General features: G+C 43.3%; 1 protein-coding gene across 1 annotated transcript in view; it reads right to left on the minus strand.

The window, feature by feature from the left end:
- MCOLN2 (mucolipin TRP cation channel 2) overlaps window positions 1-15,407 on the minus strand; it is a 61,298-nt gene extending 45,891 nt beyond the window's left edge. The window contains exon 1 of the mRNA XM_063106706.1: window positions 15,331-15,407. Coding sequence (XP_062962776.1) covers window positions 15,331-15,407 — 77 coding nt within the window. The remainder of the gene's footprint in view (window positions 1-15,330) is intronic.
- Window positions 15,408-19,099: the final 3,692 nt, after the last annotated feature.

Below are 19,099 nucleotides of genomic sequence, written 5' to 3' on the forward strand. Positions count from 1 at the left end.
TTTCCACATAGCCACCCATCTTGTTCAAATGGCCGTTCTAAAAAATTATAACAAAGTTTAATTTGCAAGGCTCATCAATTCCTGCATCTTAACATATAAGAATACTTCAAAAAGTTCATGGAAAGATTTCTATTATCTTTTAATTCTATTTTTCCACGAACTTTTTGAAGTACCCTCGTTCAGCTTCACCCATCACTGGAGCGTTATAATAAAGTGTGTATGTGTGTGAGTGTGTATGTGAACAAAAACTACGTGGGACACTGTCATGCTACTCCAGGTATGAAATTACAGAAATTTAGTATAGATTAATGGAGTTAGGTTATTATAAAAGTAGAGAATCTTTATAATTGTACTGAGAGAAGGATTATGTTCTTTTTGGGGGGATAAAATATCAATGATTGTAAGATTCCTGAATATAAATAGCTTTAAAAAGTTAAAACAGCATCTATTTATGCCTAGTCAGATATTTGTCACCTTATATTAGTAAATTTTTGCTTTTACTATTTCAAGGATTCTGGACTCAGATATGGGTACATGACTCAAGCGAGGCCTAAAAGAACTAATGAAACATGATCTCAGGACTGTGATTGTAACTGATGGGAGAGATGTGGTCTTTCCACTAAGTAGACCGCAAAGTGGGGTGTGCAAAACAATCTATTATGAGTATAGAAAATATTAGTACCTCATTTTATTCTTTATTTTAAAAACTAAAATACTGAACTCTACTTATAAGAAATGCAATATATATATATAAACACAACATAACTAGAATACATATAATTAATATAATATTATATATTATATATAAAGTAGTATATAGTAGCATATCATTTATAAATAAATACACACACAATGGGGGGAATATTGTGCTCAAATTTTACTGTTGGATACATAATCAACAAAGTTTGGAGATCGCAGACTTCAAGCACAGGCTACGAATCTGGAGTTCCTAGAAGCCAACTCACCACCAGGGGAGAGCTTGCCAGAGACTGGAGCTAACACAGAAGATCAGACAAGAGACAGAAACTAAGTCTGATGACAATATTTGAGTTCCTGGATCCAGCTGTCCCTGAAATTACCTACCCCACAACTTTTAGTCTGAACCAATAAATACCTTTTGGGGTTAAGCCAGTTTGAGGTACATTTTCATTCCTTGCCACAGGAAGTGTCTTGATGGTAAGTTTAATGAATAAATTCCAGTAAGTTAGGCCAATCATTCAAGTTAGTCGTTTCTTGGGAAGTGTTCAGAATTGGAGGTCATTCTTGGGGATCTTTTTACTAGAATTATCTAAAGGGTATATTTTTTATACTGACATGATCTATGTTATCTACTTTGACTAACAAGTTTAAAAGAAGCCCAAAGGGAATGACCGTTTTAAGTCTTATACATACTCAGTTGTTACAATTTTCTGTTTCTAAATTGATTTTCAGACCTCCTATTTCCTGGAATAGTGGGCTAGGTTATTCAGAACTATCCCGGAAAAGAAGAAAAGAAGGAAGGACGGAAGGAAGGAAGGAAGGATGGACGGACGGGAGGGAGGAAGGGAGGGAAAGGAGGAAAGAAAGGAAAGGGAGAGAAGAGAGGAAAAAGGGAGAATGGGAGGGAAGGAGGGAAGGAGGGAAGAAAACAAAGAAAGGAAGGAAAGGAAGAAGGAAATAGAAAAGGAAGGGAGAAAATGAAAGAAGGAAGGAAGGAAAATCCTAGATAAAATACATACTTCTTGAGGGGTAAGAAGCACCTTTAAAAGACTAAAGAGTTGAAAGAGAGCAGGGAGTCCCTGGGCCAATCCTGGGGGACACCACTGCCATTCCCACACACTTAGGCTTCGGTTCTGAGGCCTCAGAAAAGGGAATAAGGGAGTCAAGACTCAAGGCCCAAAGCCCACCCACGATCTGAGAGGAGATCCTCCTCCCATTTTCTGAGGGGTTACCCTCTCAGAAAAATAACCAGCATTAAAACTGCCTGTCCCCAAACTTACAGGACCACAGAGAAGGGCAGAGTAGTTCCAAATCAAAGAGAAGAAAAAGGAAATTAGAAAATGGAGCTATCCTGAAAAATGACAGATAATAATAACTTAGCCCTTTGAGCCTGACACCTGGGTGAGCCAGGGAGCTTCAAACTTGAGCTTGCTTGGTGCTGGGGGTCATAGACTGGAATCACCCCTCATATCCTAGAAAATACATACACACCTCTCCCTAGGACTTGGGACACTCTAACAAATAACTTGTAAAACACAATGACCAGCAGGTAGTTAAATACAAGGGTGAGTCAAAGAGCATGTGGAAAAACTGGATTAAAAGAAAACACGAATTCTTCCATGAACTTTTTGAAGACCACTCATTTAACCAAGCACACAAAGAAACCAAGTAACCTGCAACAGTCTACTTAGAAATAGGCAGCAGAAATAGGAAAGCCTCTGGATCTACCTTTTCTGACTGTAGGTCACAGATCCCACACTCCAGAAGGGTTGCCATCCCATACCCAGGAAGAAGGAAAACTACACAGAGAGGCTGAGAAGAACCTGAACAGTTCAGGCCTTTTGCTGGGTTTCCCTACCCAGGCTGTTAGTGTTAGATCATACCCTTTTTGTCCAATCACCTCTACATGGCTGTTGTCCATGTTTCAGGCATGCCTATGTAATGAAGCTTGCACAAAAACCCAAGAGCAAAGGGTTTGGGGAGCTCATGGACAATGGAACTCATCCATGTGCTGGGAGGGTGGCACACCCCAACTTCACAGGAATGGAAGGCCCTGTGCCCAGGCCCTTCTGGACCTTGCCCTATGTATCTTTTCACCTGGCTGTTTATTTGTGTCCTTTAAAATATCCTTTATAACAAGCTCCCAGTATAGATGGTCCCCCGTGTCACTCTCTCCCATAAAACAACCAATCTACAACTATTAAAAAGCAAGTACAGCCAAGTTGGGGCAACTAGAGCTCAAGGAAAGAAGAGGAGAGACCTAAGGAGTGTGTGAAGGCAGGAGAAGCCATGAAGAGAGAAAGACAGGACCACTCCGACTGTTTCAAAACCTGGCTGCTTCCAGGCTGGAGCTGCTGAGTGCACAGAGCAGGAGCTGGCAAAAGCCGCAGCTGTGCTCTTCGGATGAAATTGCTTGGAGGCTGCAGGGGAGAAGAGGGCCTTGGTGACTCCCAGGCCAGAGACCACTAATAGGATTCCCATGGACCCACTTAGGAGCAAGAAGCCATAACAACTGAAAAAAATAGGAGCCACTCAGAGGCCGGTGAGTTGCAAGGAACCAATACATGGCTCGTCCCATGGGAAGTGTTTGCAGCATGGGCGATGGGGGAGATGGGCCCACTGGGGGAACACTGGGGCACAGCAAGGACAGCTGATCTGCCCCTCAATCAGTGTAGGACCACTCAGTGGAGACTAGTCAGGAATATAGAACTGCAGGGGGTGCAGTATGCTGAAAGACTCAGGCCCAGATCAGAGTTTCCACACAACCCAGGTGTACTGGATCTCAGGGGAGTCGGAAGTACCTATAAATCAATGATTAAAACCTGAGCTGCACAAAAAGCCTTCCCCAGGGAATAAGCAACAAAGTAGCAATTTAGCTCAACCACAGAGCTCAACTGCTGATCCCCACAAGAAGTTCCCTCATTTTAGAAGGAAGCAAAGGACTACAGATTAGTTCCAGTGCAGAGTTTAAGTGGTGGGAAGAGCAAATAACCCAACACAGAACTGAAAGAAAAAACAAAATACCCACAACTAGAGACAAAGCTTGATATTAACTAGTAAAGGTCTCACATCACCAAAACCTATAACACCTAGTAGGACCAGAAGTCCCCTTGGCTACCAAGCCAGAGAGGGGGAAGGGCCAGGGACCTCAGCCATACCCCCCAACACACACAACCAGTCCCAAGGGTGGGGGCCTTGGACCTCAGCCACACCCCCCTGTCAAGCTCAACCACCGCAGTGATGACCACCAAGCCACGACAAGAAGCACCCAGGCTCTCCTGAGCCAGGACATTGGGGGGCCTCGGGCCTCAGTCATGTCCCCCCAACACCCACAACCAGACCAGCAATGACCACTGAGCCACTGCTGGAAGTGCTCAGGCTCTCCTGAGCCAAGGCAGTGGGGGGCCTTGGGCCCCACAACAAGTGCAACCAGCCCAGCAAAGACTACCAGGCTGCCACAAGAAGTGCCCCAGACTCCTGAGCTGGGGTTGTGGGGGGCAAGGGCTTTAGCCATACCCTCCTGACATCTGCACCCAGCCTGGCAATGACCGAGCCACCCCTGGAAGTCCCCTGGTCTCCCCTGTGGGAATGAGGAAGGTGCCACAGGCCTCAACCCCACCCCTCCTTCCTCCTTCCATCCTATTTCTTTCCCCTTCCCCCCTCCCCATCCCTCCCAACTGCTTTACAACAACATCATAGAATGTAAAAGAAATAATAATAATTAAAAAACATATATATCCTTTATAATAAACCAGTAAACATAAGTAAGTGTTTCCCTGAGTTCTATGAGTTGCTCTAGCAAATTAATCAAACCCAAGGAGAGGGTCGTGGGAACCCTGATTTACAGTTGGTCAGTGAGAAGTTCCAGAAGCCTGGGCTTGCGACTAGCATCTGAAGTGGGGGGCAGTCTTGGGGACTGAGCCCTTGCCTTGTGGGATCTGACATTGTCTCTAGGTAGTGTCAGAAGTGAATTAGAGGACACCCATCTGGTGTCTGCTGGAGAACTGCTTGCTTGCTTGATGTATGGGGAAAACATCCACACATCTGGTCACAGAGTAAAAGTATTTTGCTGAGGAAAAGTACAGTAAAAACACTCTTTGTATGTGTATTTTTTCTGCTCAACAATCCTTACCATACTTAAAGATAAACATGGGTAAAAATATTTATAAGAAAAATTTTGAAAAAACAAAAAAACAAAAAACAAAAACTTGTAGAAATGAAATCAATCACCATGAGTCTCATTTCAAAAGGATGAGAAGACTTTAAAAACGTGTTTGCCCTGAGCAGATTAGATCTGACCAACTTCATGAGCATTTACTCTGATGAGCAAGCATTGTGCTGGGTGCTCAGAACACAAGCTGAATAGGTTCCCTGAAATTTGCATGCTTGGTGTCCAGTAGGAAAGACAGACTTGTGAATACATAATTATCAAACAGCCAGGGAATGCTGAACCATAAGTGTAAACGTGTTATGGAAGCAGAGTTCTGACTCTCGGGAGAGGTGTTAAGAGAGCTAGTGGGAAAACCCCTAACAGTGGTAATACATGGTGTGGTAATGCTATGGGACACTAGATTGGGGAGCAACGAGGGAGGCATTTCCAAGAAAGGGTGGCATCTCAACTGTGCCTGAGAACAACATCCTCAAACATGAACTTTCAGAGCACACCTGTAAGAAGCCCTTGTGGACATGTCTGAGCAACACTAAATTTAGAGTTAACCCCCATGCTTTAGTAGATCAGTGTTGCTAAAGTATTCATCCTGATGATTTGCAATATGCTTTTCATTAAAAAAAAAAAAAAAAGAAAAGAACATAAGAAAGCAGTGTATTGAATTCTTAGAACCCTGAGAATAACGTCATGGAACATCCTCCTCACCCCATCCCCCCTCACCCCCTCCCTCACCCACCCACCTGGCCTCTGTGTGAGAAAAGCTGAGCTAAATGAAGAAAAGGTTCTTTATTTTAAAATAGTGCTGCAAAACACAGTGCATTAGGTCAAATACTTGGTGAACACCTTGTGAACCGAGCTCTGTCAGAAACATTTTCCTGCCTTCCAGGAGCTTAGTCCAGGGGAAGGGAGAGATGTGAATACATCAAAGTATGATAAAATGTGTTAGGAGACATAGATGAAGAAGGCATGAGTGCCCTGGGAAGAGAGAGTGCCTGGAGCAGCCCAATTGCTTCAAGATGCTTTAAATAATTCTTTTGGCTACTGGTTCCTTCCATTCATGGCCACTAAGTGTTCAAGAAATGACAAATGATGTTAACATTATCCCCAAGAAACTTTATTAAGAAGTCTCAGGCAAAAAAAAAAAAGGGAAAAGGTCAAAATAGCAAATAATGAATGTCTTGATCACTCATTGTGTTACATTACTTATACTACTGTACCCTTCCAGAATTGTTTCACTTAGGTATTTACAGAGCAGTCGCAATACTTCTAGCAATGTGAAGGATAAAAAAATTTTTAAAAGAAAGAAAAAACTAGCATGAAAAGCTTTTCCCTTAAGAGTACATGAGCCAATTAGCGAAATATAGCATAGTACTAGTTTGAATGTGACCAACTGATGGCAGAATGATAGAAATACAGAAAAAAATAAAGTTGATATGAATAATAAAGGTACATGATGAGACAGATTTTTAAAATAAGTATAACTTAAGTTTTAAAATAACATCTAAATTTGAGAGGAAAATGTAATGGTATTTTGGTTTAAAAATTCGTTATTCCAAGGAAAATGTAAATGTATAAGCTTTCTAAACCTTACTTTTCTGAGAGCTCTTTCTTGCCCTCTTCTTCCCTTCTTCTTGGAGGTTTGCCCTAGATCCCTGGTAGATCAAGGGTATTAAACAGATAGACAGACAGACAGACACACACACACACACAGACATTACTATAACAAAAATAAAATGGTGCAAAAAAAGAAGTACAAAGTGAAGAGACAGAAAAATAAAATAAGAGAGGATGATAACTAAAACTTTCCTTTATTTCATACACACTTATCCAACACCCTTGGATGCTGAGTAGGTGTTTTGTACAGGCAGGGTGTTTGCACAGAAGGCTTGAAAGCAGCAATCACAACTTCACAAGCAAGAATCAGGTCAGCAGACAGGAGAAATACTGCAACTTCCATCACAAATGATGAACATCACTAACAAGTTAAGAAAAGGACAGAGAGCTGCTACCTTCTGGTAACACAGTCAGGGGAAGTAAATGTGACCACACCATAAAAACAGTTAAGGAACAGAAATCAATGAAGATCTAAATCACACTGACCCATCAGTTGCAGGGCAGTCAAGCAATTGAAATTGCATGAAATTCATAAGAACAATTATGACTCTTATGAATTACTTATTTCCTTAAACTATAGAAAATGCATAATCTGGGTTTTTATAAGATTAATAAATAGCACTGTTAAAGACCAAAATGTCACAGGACAAAAGCACAGTACTTGAAGACATAAAAACAAGATCTGGAATAGAATGGAAAATCACCCATACAGTGGGCTAAATAAAAGCTAGAGATGCTGGAGTGAAAAAGTAAACAGGACACAGAAAAGAAACCTGAGAGTAGTACTGTGGTGAGCAGACAGAAGGGAAGCACATCAGTTATTAAGAAAACCTACTCTTTCCCCAGATAATCAGGACTGTGTGATGTTGGCTAAGTTTAAAGGCTATCATATGATGGGCAACTTCAGCTTTATCAAACTAATGACTAAAGAGTCTATGGAAGACTGAAGTTTTGGAAAAAAGTCACTAGTGATTCGTAACCTTATAGGGGTCATAAACCCCTATGAGAACAAGACAAAGGCTCTTGACCTTTGCCCGGGAAAATGCGCACACCAGTTTTAGCAATAGTACCTTGTCAGCAAATAAGCTAACCAGCTCATAGCCCAGGCTGCTATTGCCTTTGGCTTCCAAAATCCTTACTCTGCTTGACAAGAGGTTTGAAAGTTGTTTTCTACCCTACTGCAGTGGTCTCCAAAGAGGGGTCCTCATACATAAGGGGGTATGCAGGACCATTCACTAGTATGTGAGAAGAAAAGGTTAGGGCTTCCAAGTGTATTCACCTAGAAAAGACAGAAATTAAGATTTCCCAAGATTTAACATATGGATCATTATCTATCACACCTAAAGTGCCCTCACATGGTCAGAATGTCAGAGGCCTGTTTCACCAAGTATGTGAGGCTTCCTGGGGGGAACAGTGCAAGTTCCCTAAGCAGGGAGTTGATGGTGGTGCCCCTGCAGGTTTTCATCATATTCCCACTACTAATGGTTTATGTGTACCCATTTAAACAGTTTTTTAGAGTATATTATCTAGTTTTAGTGAAAATAACCCTCATGAAATGGGCAAAGGACATAAAGATTCTTACAAAAAATTAGAATCATTGTGAAACTAGCGTAAGCCTAAATTAACATCAAGAAAATAGGAGAGCTAACACTCTAAATTTTGTTGGCCATGAGTTTAAAAAAAGATGAAAAGCAAATCCGATCTGAGAAGAAGGTAGGGAGAAAAACAGATTTATCAGGAAAACTATTTAAAATATTGGTTAAATGAGAAATACGGTTCTAAGTGTATAGTATCCTAACGACACCATGAAGTCATAATATAATGAAGTCACTGCATTTGGCAATTCATTTTAATATCCTCATCTATCTCATCTCTTAAAATGTTCATTTGACCCATTTTATAATATGTATACACTTCTGTATACAATACATAAATAAATACTCGTATACACTCAGAGAGGGTAGATGTTCTTTAAACTGATGAGGACAAGTTATGAAAAATATTTGGGACTACTTTGCTGGTGTTTTAGAGCTCCAATCACAACTTAGATGTGGTTGTTCTTTTGTCATCCCAGCTGATATTATAAACTCCTTAGAGTTTATAATAATAATGTATATAATAATAATTTCCTTAAGAAATTAATGTTACCCAGGCTCCAACAAATAAATAGAAAATATCCTTAATGAACATCCCTTTTCCTACCAGACCTGTTTAGGTACCATATATTGATGTAGTGGCACCAGAACAAAATTTCTTTTTAATTCACAACAATCTCTTACCAGTCACAGGTGAGGCAAGGTAAACTACTGCCCAAATCTATCCTTCATTCTGTATCCTCATCACAGTGAATGATAGAACCAGCCTCCCAGGCCCCCAAACTGGGAAGCCACATCTGTGAAGATCTGCAAAATCTGGTTCCACATAACTCCCCAGTGTCTTTTTTCCCCCAAAACAAATGTAATCATGTAAATAATTTTAAATGAACTGTAATGAACTCCGCCCCCAATTTCTGATCCTTAGAGGCAACCAATTTTATCTGGTTTTTTTTTCAGTCATTTACTTTAATATTTTTATTCTTTTTTTTTCTTTTGGTAGCTGGCGGGTACAGGGATCAAACCCTGGGCCTTGGTATTATTAACATCACACTCTAACTGACTGAGCTAACTGGCCAGCCCTACTTTAATATTTCTAAATAATGTTTATGCCACTATTTTTTCCTCTTTTATGTATTATCAATTTGCATCCTCCCTCGGAAAATATAAATTTAGCTCTTAGCTCTTATGTCTGTACCCCCCAAACATACGCATTTTACCTACCCACTCATCGTCCCAATAAAGTTTTAATAAAAATTTTTGATAAATTAATAGTCATATTTTACCAAGTGAATATGTAAAAACTCTTCACAGTTGAGCTATTAGTAATGTTATATTCTTTCTTGTAAAGAAAGTGTTTTTCTGGAGTTAATCACATTTTTCCCCATTTGCTTAGTTTTCTACACACCAACCATGAATTTATTACTAAACTCTGGCAGTGCCCTTAAATACAAATGAGCTGGGGACCCTGTTAATTCCTTTCTTCCGCAGAGCCATCAGCTCCTGAGCCCTCATCCTCCGGATCCAGCCTGCACTGGTTGCTTTCGAATCCCTGTTCAAGGACATCACTTTGGAAATTCCCTTCATCTCCTTCCTAAATTGGATTCCCCATTTCCTGGATCCCACATCTGCCTCTTTCTTTACTCCTTCATTCTGTGGAGAATATCACTCAATTGCTTCCTGTGGAAAGGAAGCCTGAAAGTAAATTGAGACATCCTGTGACAGACACTGCTAGTGGATACCCAGTATCCATTTCTCTCTTTTTCCTGGTTTTGTTGAGGACAAGGAATACACAGTAATACCAAAGGATAGATTAGTTAGTATTTGACCTATATAAGACTTTAGATCCATGGTTTTCAAACTTGGCTGCATAATTGATCACAGGGAGCAGGGGGCTAAGGATGTGGGGGGGGGCAGGGGTTCAAAAATACTGATGCCCAGGTTCCACTCTGAGCCATTCTGGCCTAACTGGTGTGGGCACAGCCCATCAGGATTTTAAGAAGCTCCCCAGGTAACTCTAATGTGCAACCAAGTTTGAAAACCTACACCTTAGATGGTACCTGTTTGCATCTTTCATTTTACAAAGGAGGCAACTAAGGTACCCTGAGGTTGCAACTTCCCCCCCAACTACAAGAATCCAATTTTACTGATCGCCCTGTCCAGTGTTCCTTCTTGATACCTGAATTGATATTTCTAATGGAGTAATGGCCTATACAATGGTCAGGAGTGAAGACAAATGTTATGTTCAAATATACTCACATTTCAAACATAATTTCTCTCATTTAAAAATTTGTAACATTTTGGCAAACAGCCATCTTAGTCCATAAATTCAGGAAATTTCTATATGATAATGTTATCAAAATGAGAAGGGAAAAAAAGTAAAGCCATCTGATGGAATGAACCCAACATTTACTTTCCTCAAGGTATCTTTGTGCTTTATGTTACCTAGAACAAACACTGGGTTTTCATTTCTATTATTCCATTGAAACTGCTGGGAGTAAACTATCTGCTGCAGACACCCTTATCCAACCTCTTCCTTGAATCTCCACCCCCATGTCTAATAGGTTTCTCAAACCCACCCTCCACCCTCTCCTCTACCCATCTGCTCAATACAGTGATCTGTACACAATCATCCAAACACTTTGCCTGCAATCCCTAGTCCATTCAGGGGTTCTACACCTAGTCTGCACAGCATAATCACCCAGGATTTTTAAAAGATTTCAGTACCCAACTCCCAGCCCCTAACATTCTGATTTAATTGGCATGAGGTGTGAACTGGGCCTCAGGGGGTTGATAAGCTTCCCAGGTGATTCTAATGTGCACCAAAGCATGGAAACCACTGCTCTAAAGTTATGCTTTGATTTTCCCTTTTCGTCAACTCTCACATCCAACTTATGCCTTCCTTCAAAACACACGATGGAGTGGTCCCCATCTCCCTATACCCACCACAGCCTTCCTGGTCCAAGCACCATTGTCTCTCACTGGACAACTGCAAACAGCCTCCCAATTCTTCCCATAATAGCCAGAGGGGTAACTCTAAAAGCATAAATCAGACATCACTTCCCTGCTTAATCTAATCTTCCTCACTTTTCTGTCTTGGAGCTGGCCATTAAAAATTCTCTGACCTTCCTTATCTGATCATAGGTGATAGGACCCCCATTTCAGGAGGTCCTGTCCCGAACCCAGGAAGAAGGAATGCTGCACAGAAAAGCTGGGAAGAATCTGGACAGGCCTTGCTGGATTTCTCCACCCAGGCTCTTAGTGTTTGATACCACCCTTTTTGCCCAATCACATTTCTACATGGTTGTCCATGCTTTAGTCATGCCTATGTAATGAAGCTTCCATAAAAACCCAAGAGCACAGGGTTTGGGGAGCTTCCAGATAGCTGAACACGTGGAGGTTCCTAGAGGGTGGTGCAGCTGGGGGAGAGCATGGAAGCTCTGTGCTCCCTTCACCCATATCTCACCCTATGTGCCTCTTCATCTGTATCCTTTGTACTACCCTTTATAATAAACGAGCAAACATACATGTTTCCCTGAGTTCTGTGAGTCGCTCTAGCAAATTAATCAAACCCAAGGCGGTTGTGGGAAGCCAATTTATAGCCAGTAGGTCAGAGAACAGGCAAAACAGCCTGGAGCTGGCAACTTGCACCTGAAATGTGTGGGGTGGGGTGGGGATAGGGGGTGATCTTGGGGACTGAGCCCTCGACCTTTGTGATCTAATGCTATCTCCAGGTAGAGAGTGTCAGAATTGAATAAGAGGACACTCAGCTGGTGTCAGATGAAGAATTGCTTGTTGTGGGGGGAGAAACCCCCTACAATCAGTCACAGAAGTCTTCTGTGTTGATTGCTGCTGAGTAACAGTGTAGCAAAACCTCTCTAGCTTGTTTATTCCCATCTATTCTAAAGTATCTTAATTTTCTTCATCCAGTTTTCCATATTTTCTTCATTTTTGGTGATAAACGTATGAATTCTTGAGTTATCATTATGAGATAAAATAAGCTATTTCAAAAAGAAAGAGTCTAAATATATCAGGTAATCAGGTATTTCCCTGTCCTTAGTTTGTGCATGGTGGGTAGTGGTTAGAGAGTAGGGGAGATAAGCATATTGACTAAAACTCAGCGTTTCTACAGCAATGACCACGTTGGCCCCAGGATGAACTTCAGGGAGCGATCCAGCAGATGAAAGACTTTCCTAACAACTCCTACATCATTTCTTCACTCCAATTCTTACTATGAACTAATTTCTTCATGATTTGCTTGGTTTGCAAGAGGAAAAAATAAGTAAATAGAAGTCCAGTTAGCTGAGGCTCTGGGGTAGTTGGGCATCAACTAAAGGAAGTTGAGAGAAAAATAAAAATAAAAGACAAACAAGGAAACTTTGGTTACCTTCCCAGCACAGCTTTCATAACCTAAATGACATGGTCATCCTAATCCTAAGAAGTACCCTGAAAGAAGGTCATAGGGCTTTTGATTTTCAATTAGAGCCACCCGCAAAAGACGAGCATGCTAACTTTCAGGAATTTCCCTAAAGACAATCATGCCACCAATTTCCTACAAAATCATCTCCGATCACCACTTTGCTGCCTCAGACCAACAGAAAAGCAGAACTAGGGCTGCACATTGAAATATGCTGCTTCTGAACAAGCTACTCTTCTTTTGAAAACATGTTGAAGAATCAGCTGTTAGGGGCAGAGGTAAGTAATGGGAAACTCCATTTCTCAGCAATACAGGATTCCAAACGCTGTTAAAGCTGGAGAAAGTGGCTGGAATTATGGCATTTTCTAACATTTTTCTTTCCCTAACATTTTCAGTGTGTCCAGTTTAATAGTTGTCATGCTAATGACTCTCCCTAAGTAAAAGTAAAAGAAGTTATAAAGAAATAATCATATTTTTCTCTCAAAGCATTGAATTTACCTTGAATTTGGACAAGGTGACTTCAGTGTCATACTGGTAAATCCATAGATTCACCCTGTCTCTAGCAAATTCTTCTAGTTGGTATAGGTGATAACAATCTTTTTAAAAGCCCACCATTTAAATTGAAGCTCTTCTGGAATTACACCAAGGACAATCTTCCAGAACCTTCAGCCTCAGGAGTCACCAATTATTGCCTGGCAGATGTTTTAGGCTGAAACTACAGAGATGGGGGGAGTAGGGGTTCTAAAATACTGATGCCCAGGTTCCACTCTGAGCCATTCTGGCCTAACTGGTGTGGGCGCAGCCCATCAGGATTTTAAAAAGCTCCCCAGGTGACTCTAAAAACCTACACCTTAGATGGTACCAAGGGGAGGTAACAAATGTAACCTTCAGAGGAGAAGAAAGGAAGCAGCCCACACAAGTGAGGAAAAGGAATATGGACAACATACCCTAAAGCAGTCCTTTCATACCAGGGAAAAGGAAGCCAAGGCCCACTCTCAAAACAGAGTAGGAAGCTCTGGGGCTACCTCTCAGCTAGAGGTAGGCTGAGAAGAGTGGGAAGAAAAAACCCAGATGATTGCCAAAGCAAACAAATAAACAAACCAAAAACGTGGTTTTAAACATTTGATATAGAACATAATATTGCAGTCTGATAAAGAAAATGAAGTCTGGAGATTAAATTACTTTTCTCTAAGAAGCTCTTAACATGGGACACAAGAGCTCACTCACCAAAGAGTGATTTCATTCTCCAGAATTGATACATGAACTTAGACTCTAGGCTTTAGCTAAAGAGAACAGTTCAGTTTCAAGCAAGAGTCCACTTTTAACTTTTACAGTCAGAAGAGTTTCCTTTGGCCACTATTTTTACTTTGAAAACTGTAGCCTCAAGAAGCCACCTGTTTTTCTACTAAGTTTTAAAAATTGTTTTACTCTGGGTTTCATTTCACTGACAGAGACCTACCCAATGAGATTAGCTTGTATGATCATTCCTGACTTTCAGTTCTGTATTCTCTGCCACTCTGTTCAAAATTTGTCTCCCAACTCTTCTTACTTGCTTCATCAAGATATTTTCTCTCTCTTATTTTATTTTTAAAAACAGCACTTTTGGGCTGTTTCCACCTCAAGGAGGGTATCCACCTCAAATACTTTTTCAAGACTTACCAATTCTTTAGCACAGGAGGTTAAATTAAATTGGCGTTATCATGATGGCCTTTGTATGGAAATGGTCAGGGAAAGTGTGGAAAATGTACTTGTTTTTAAAGGGTCCTCGCCACAAAATCTGGTTTATGGAAGGTTTGCTAAAGGGGGAGGCTGTGCCTGTGGAAAGTTCACAGCAATGGGACTTTGACTCCTCTTAAGGCATAAAGGGGAAGATGAGCTAAAATCTCAAGAGACCTATGACTCAATAGGAAGAAACTACCAGATTTCCCAAAACTTATGCTGTTTGGATAGCCCAGCACAGAGGTGGTGAGCAGTTCCTGAAAGTGCAAAGTTCACTTCTGGAGAGAACTTTGTAGTTGGTCCCTTATACATAAAATATTAAATTCTACATCCTGACATTCATAGACAACTCTAACCTTTTCTTTCATTCTTAATTTACGATGACATACAATCTTTTGTTTCCCATTAGTACCGTACAACCAGACACACACTGTATAAATTTCAAATCTGAAAGCCTTCAATAGCTATTTATAAGCACTTCTAAGTATGTGTCCTGTAGCAATGAGAGCTTACACCATAGTTAGGTTTTCTAACTCAAAACTAGTCTTTCAAAAGTCTAAACAATATTTACCACGCTTGCCAGGAATTAATTAAATACCTAATCTGAACAGCCATCTGAGATCAAATAAATTCTCTTGAATTCTGGCTTTCTCTGCTAGCTTTAAGTCCATTTATATACTGAGAGCACCGGGCAGGGGAAGCAGGAAAGTCTCAATACTATTTTAGGAAAGTTCAACAGCACACCACCTCATTTGTTTTGCGAGCAGAGAAGGGGAAGCCAAAGCCTGTATGTGCTCACCTCCTCGGCTCAACTGTGCTACCGGGTGGCTGGAGCTTTGACCATGGAGGCGCAGCCCGTTGGCAGCGCCATCCGGCTGAACTGTACGCCTTTTCATGAAGGCAGAGTTACTGGGGTTAACCACACCATAACCCTCCCACCTGAGGAAAAGGCCTGTTTGTTCCGGAAGGCAAAGCCCAGCCTTATTTAACCAACTGCAAGCCGTGAATATAAGCATTCCCAAGGCAGCAAGGAAGTTCTAGTCTAGGACAGTAAAGCCATCCACTTTATGGGGGTTTCTTCAGAGTCTGGTATCCCGAAAGATACAGCCCTGACGCCTCACCTGACGGTTAACCTGAAAACACCTGATCCTCTCTCTGGGTTCCCCGCCTGGGGAGAACGATAAGGCTGCCGGGCCATGCCTCCGCCTTCAAAACTTTCCACGGCTCCTGGGATTCGGAGCAAGAAAAAGCGTTCACTGCACACCCCCTTCGGCCTCGCCGGGAACGCGTGCTCTGAAATTGGGGCCTTTCTGTGCGGGCCCCTCTTCTCTTACCCTTCCCGCCAGCCTCCCGGTGCGCGCAGATCCCAGCCCCAAAGCAGGCGCTGTCTGCCGCCCGCCGCCCCGGCCGCTGAAAGGCTGCTCTGTGCGCGCCCGGCGGGCTGCGGCGCGTGGCCAGGCGTCCCACCCCGCCCCCGAGTCGCCCCCTCCGCCCCGCCGCCTCCCGCCCGTGCTGGGCGACCCGAAGAGCCGCGGCGGCGAGCTTCTCGACTCCGTACCCGTGCGGACTTTTTCCGCGTGTCAGTGAGCCGGCCTCTCCGAGCCCTCGGAGGCGGGAGGCAGCGAAGCGGGGCCTGGACGGAGCGACGGAGGGACAATGGGGGTGGGGTGTCTGGAGCCCAGGTGCGGGCAAGAGGAGACCCAGGAAGACAGCAGCCTGGGGAGGGGCGGCAGTGGGGCCCGGGGGAGGGACCGCAGAAGGCAGGGACAGGGCGAACCGCGGGGCGCCGGTGGGGAACTGACCTGTGGCGGGGCCCCCAGGGCAGGCCCGAGGCGCGGTTCCGCACCGGCAGGTCCAGCGCCTCCACGCCTCGAGGCATGGCCCGGCCCGGGAGCCGCAGCCGGAGGACACCGAGCGTGGGACGGCTGTACCTGCCTGGGCCCCGGGCACCGGCCCACGGCTCCTGTGCTCTGTCCCCGGTGCCCAGCGCGGCGGCCCGTGCCGTCGCGGCTCCGGGGTGTCTGCGGGAAGGTAGAGCCGGGGAGAAGCCCTTATAAAGGGAACCGGGCCGTGGGGCGCTGCCGCGAGGCGGCCCCGGCCCTCTCCACAGCGCCCCCGGGCGGCAGGACCCGGCACGCCCTGCCCTCCCCAGCGCCTGCCTTTCCTCGTTTCTTCCCTGACTTCTTGTCCTCTCCTTCACCCTCTCATGCGTTCATTCCTTGTTTCTACATCCATCCATCCATTCGTTCATTTCTTTGGTCATTTCTATCGGGATGCGTTCGGGAAACACTGAGCGCCGAGCCGAGCGTTGGGTAGGTACTGTGTTCACCTGGATGAGAAAGGCACGGTCCTTTCTCAACTCCATTCAGAAGTCAGGCACGTTCTTTCGGACGAGTTCACTGACCCGGCGTTTCTTTATTCTGAAGTGCACGATCACGAAACTTTGTGACAAGGGTCATATTTCGGAGATGTTAGAAGTCCGACGATGGGGCTGGTGGCATGTTAGCGCAGTTGGTTAGAGTGCGGTGTTGTAACACCAAGTCAAGGGTTCAGATCCCCGAACTGCCCAGCCGTCCAAAAAAGCCAAAAAAATAAACAAAAAACCCCAAACCAGTGCGACGGTGCGACGGGCGCACAAGGAAAGGACGGACGAATCGCCCTGCGCACGCGTGGGGCAGCTCGAGCGGACCTCCAGTGCGCAGCGGAGCGGAGCGTCCGCGCGGCCCCCGCGGGCGCCCAGGGAGCTCGCAGACCCACAGCGCCCGAGCGGCTGCAGCCGCCGCTGCTCTTCACTCCTGGGGCACGAAAGGAACACGCCTGTGGGAAAAGGGACAAAACAATCGGTCGCCGTTCATGAATCTTATTAGAGATGAGCGTTCCGAGCACATGCCCAAATGTCGTGCTGAGGGTGATGTTCACAACGGTTTGGGCATGGGCGACAACCTCTCCCAAAGGAGTCGTACCCCCGCTCTGCACGTGAACCGCAGCAGCAGAGGAAGTCCTGAGTTCCAGGCTATCTGGGTCAGCAAGAGTTTAAAAACTCTCCGGGTTTAGCTAGGGCGAAGAATATTCTGTCAGGTAATTATTTTAGTATGTGTCTCCAGGGAGAAGCAGTTGGATAAAGCAATGTGTATAAAAGCATACATAGTTGACCCACTTTTAAAAGTCACTTCCAAAGGATTATTAGGCAAAAATGCCTTATTTTAGAGCCCCCTTCATAGGACGTGCCCACTGGATACACAGGTTAGGTTCTTTAGAAGAAAAGGAGAGGAAACCTTGCAGGCCTGGCCTTTTGGGAAAATGCGGACTCCGGTGAACGAAGAAGACACTGACTTGACTGTAGAGTGTTAGAGGTATATTGTAAGAAATTGGATGTAATATAGTTTTTATGCTAAAGGATTTTTTTAAAGCCTTTTAAATTCAAAGAAAAACTGCTATTGAAGGAACAAACCTATTAGCTCCAAAATGCTAGGACTCCACTAAGGGCAACAACCCCTTTAGAAGGGGATTGTAAACTAAGAAAGTTTTTCTATCAGTAAACTTCTCATTATAAGCGCTTTCTAAAGCTAGGACAATTCTACTGAATAGCTTAGCTTAACAGTGTGTAGTTAAAAAGAAAATTTATTGTTTATTACATTTATTAAGGACACCTACCATGTGCAAAGGCTTTGTGCTTCAAAGGGACCAGAAGTAATCCTGAGCACCCAGTAGGCACTCAGGCTGATTTACAAATGCTGTCTCACAGAATACTCAGCATTCTGCACACTGTCATCTCCTTTTCGAAGTGAGTAAATGGGTTTGAAGAGGTTTAAGTTATTTTCCTGAGATTACCCACAAAGTAAGTAAGTAACAGGTCCAAGATTTCTGTTCAGGTCTTTGAGTCTCCGAATCTTTATTCTCACCACATGGCCACACTGATAGACATGATTAATAAACAGTTGCTGCCCTTTAGTAGCTTTCTCCATCTGGAGGAGTTTCTGTAAACAGTTTCTCATCTATAACAACCTATAAACAGTTTTACAAAGTGAACAGATACATGTTCCTAAATAGCTATAGTTGGTGATGTATATATTATCAGTCAGTATAAAAGTACCATTTAAAAAATAAACAGTAAGCAAATTCATATAGAACACTGTAGATGGATAAATGGTTTCAAAGGGAAGATACAGGGATCTCAAACTTTAATGTTATACATCAATCACCAGGGGATCTTATTGAAGAACACTGATTCAGTGGGACCTGAGGTTCTGCACCTCTAACGTGAAGATGCTGCCAATGCTGCTGGCCCATGCACCAACCCTTTTTTTTTTTTTAAAAAAAAGATGACAGGTAAGGGGATCTTAACTTTTGACTTGGTTTGTCAGCACCATGCTCTCCCAAGTGAGCCATGAACTGGCCCTCCATGCACCAACCCTTAAGTAGCAAGGTTCTAGGAAATATTTAACCTGAGTGTGTGAGGGAATTGGGGATGGAGAAGAAGGGAGGAGAGTAAGAATGGAAAATAGTTGGAGTCAGATGGCTGAAGCGTTTGAATATCACACGTACTAAGTGATGTGAATTATAGTTTCTAGGCACCTGATCTAACCATTCTCAAGTAGTAAATATAGTCCACAGTGTTAGGCACTAAGTTTTTCACTTTCAAAAAATCACTTGTTTGTGGTAAAGATCCTGGCTCCTTTCTCACTGGGTAGTAATGGACATTGTCTTGTGCTATGCATTGCTCCTTTCAAACATCTATGTTCTGTTCTGCATATCACAGTACAAAGTTTTGTGCCCTGTTCTGCATATCATAGTACAAAGTTTTGTGCCCTGACTCAAATTTGTAATGACCAGTAACCAAATAACACAAGAATCTTTAGCTCAGTGATGTATTATGATATGGCATTTAAC

This window comes from Cynocephalus volans, chromosome 8, assembly GCF_027409185.1.
Source record: "Cynocephalus volans isolate mCynVol1 chromosome 8, mCynVol1.pri, whole genome shotgun sequence".
Classification (NCBI taxonomy): domain Eukaryota; kingdom Metazoa; phylum Chordata; class Mammalia; order Dermoptera; family Cynocephalidae; genus Cynocephalus; species Cynocephalus volans.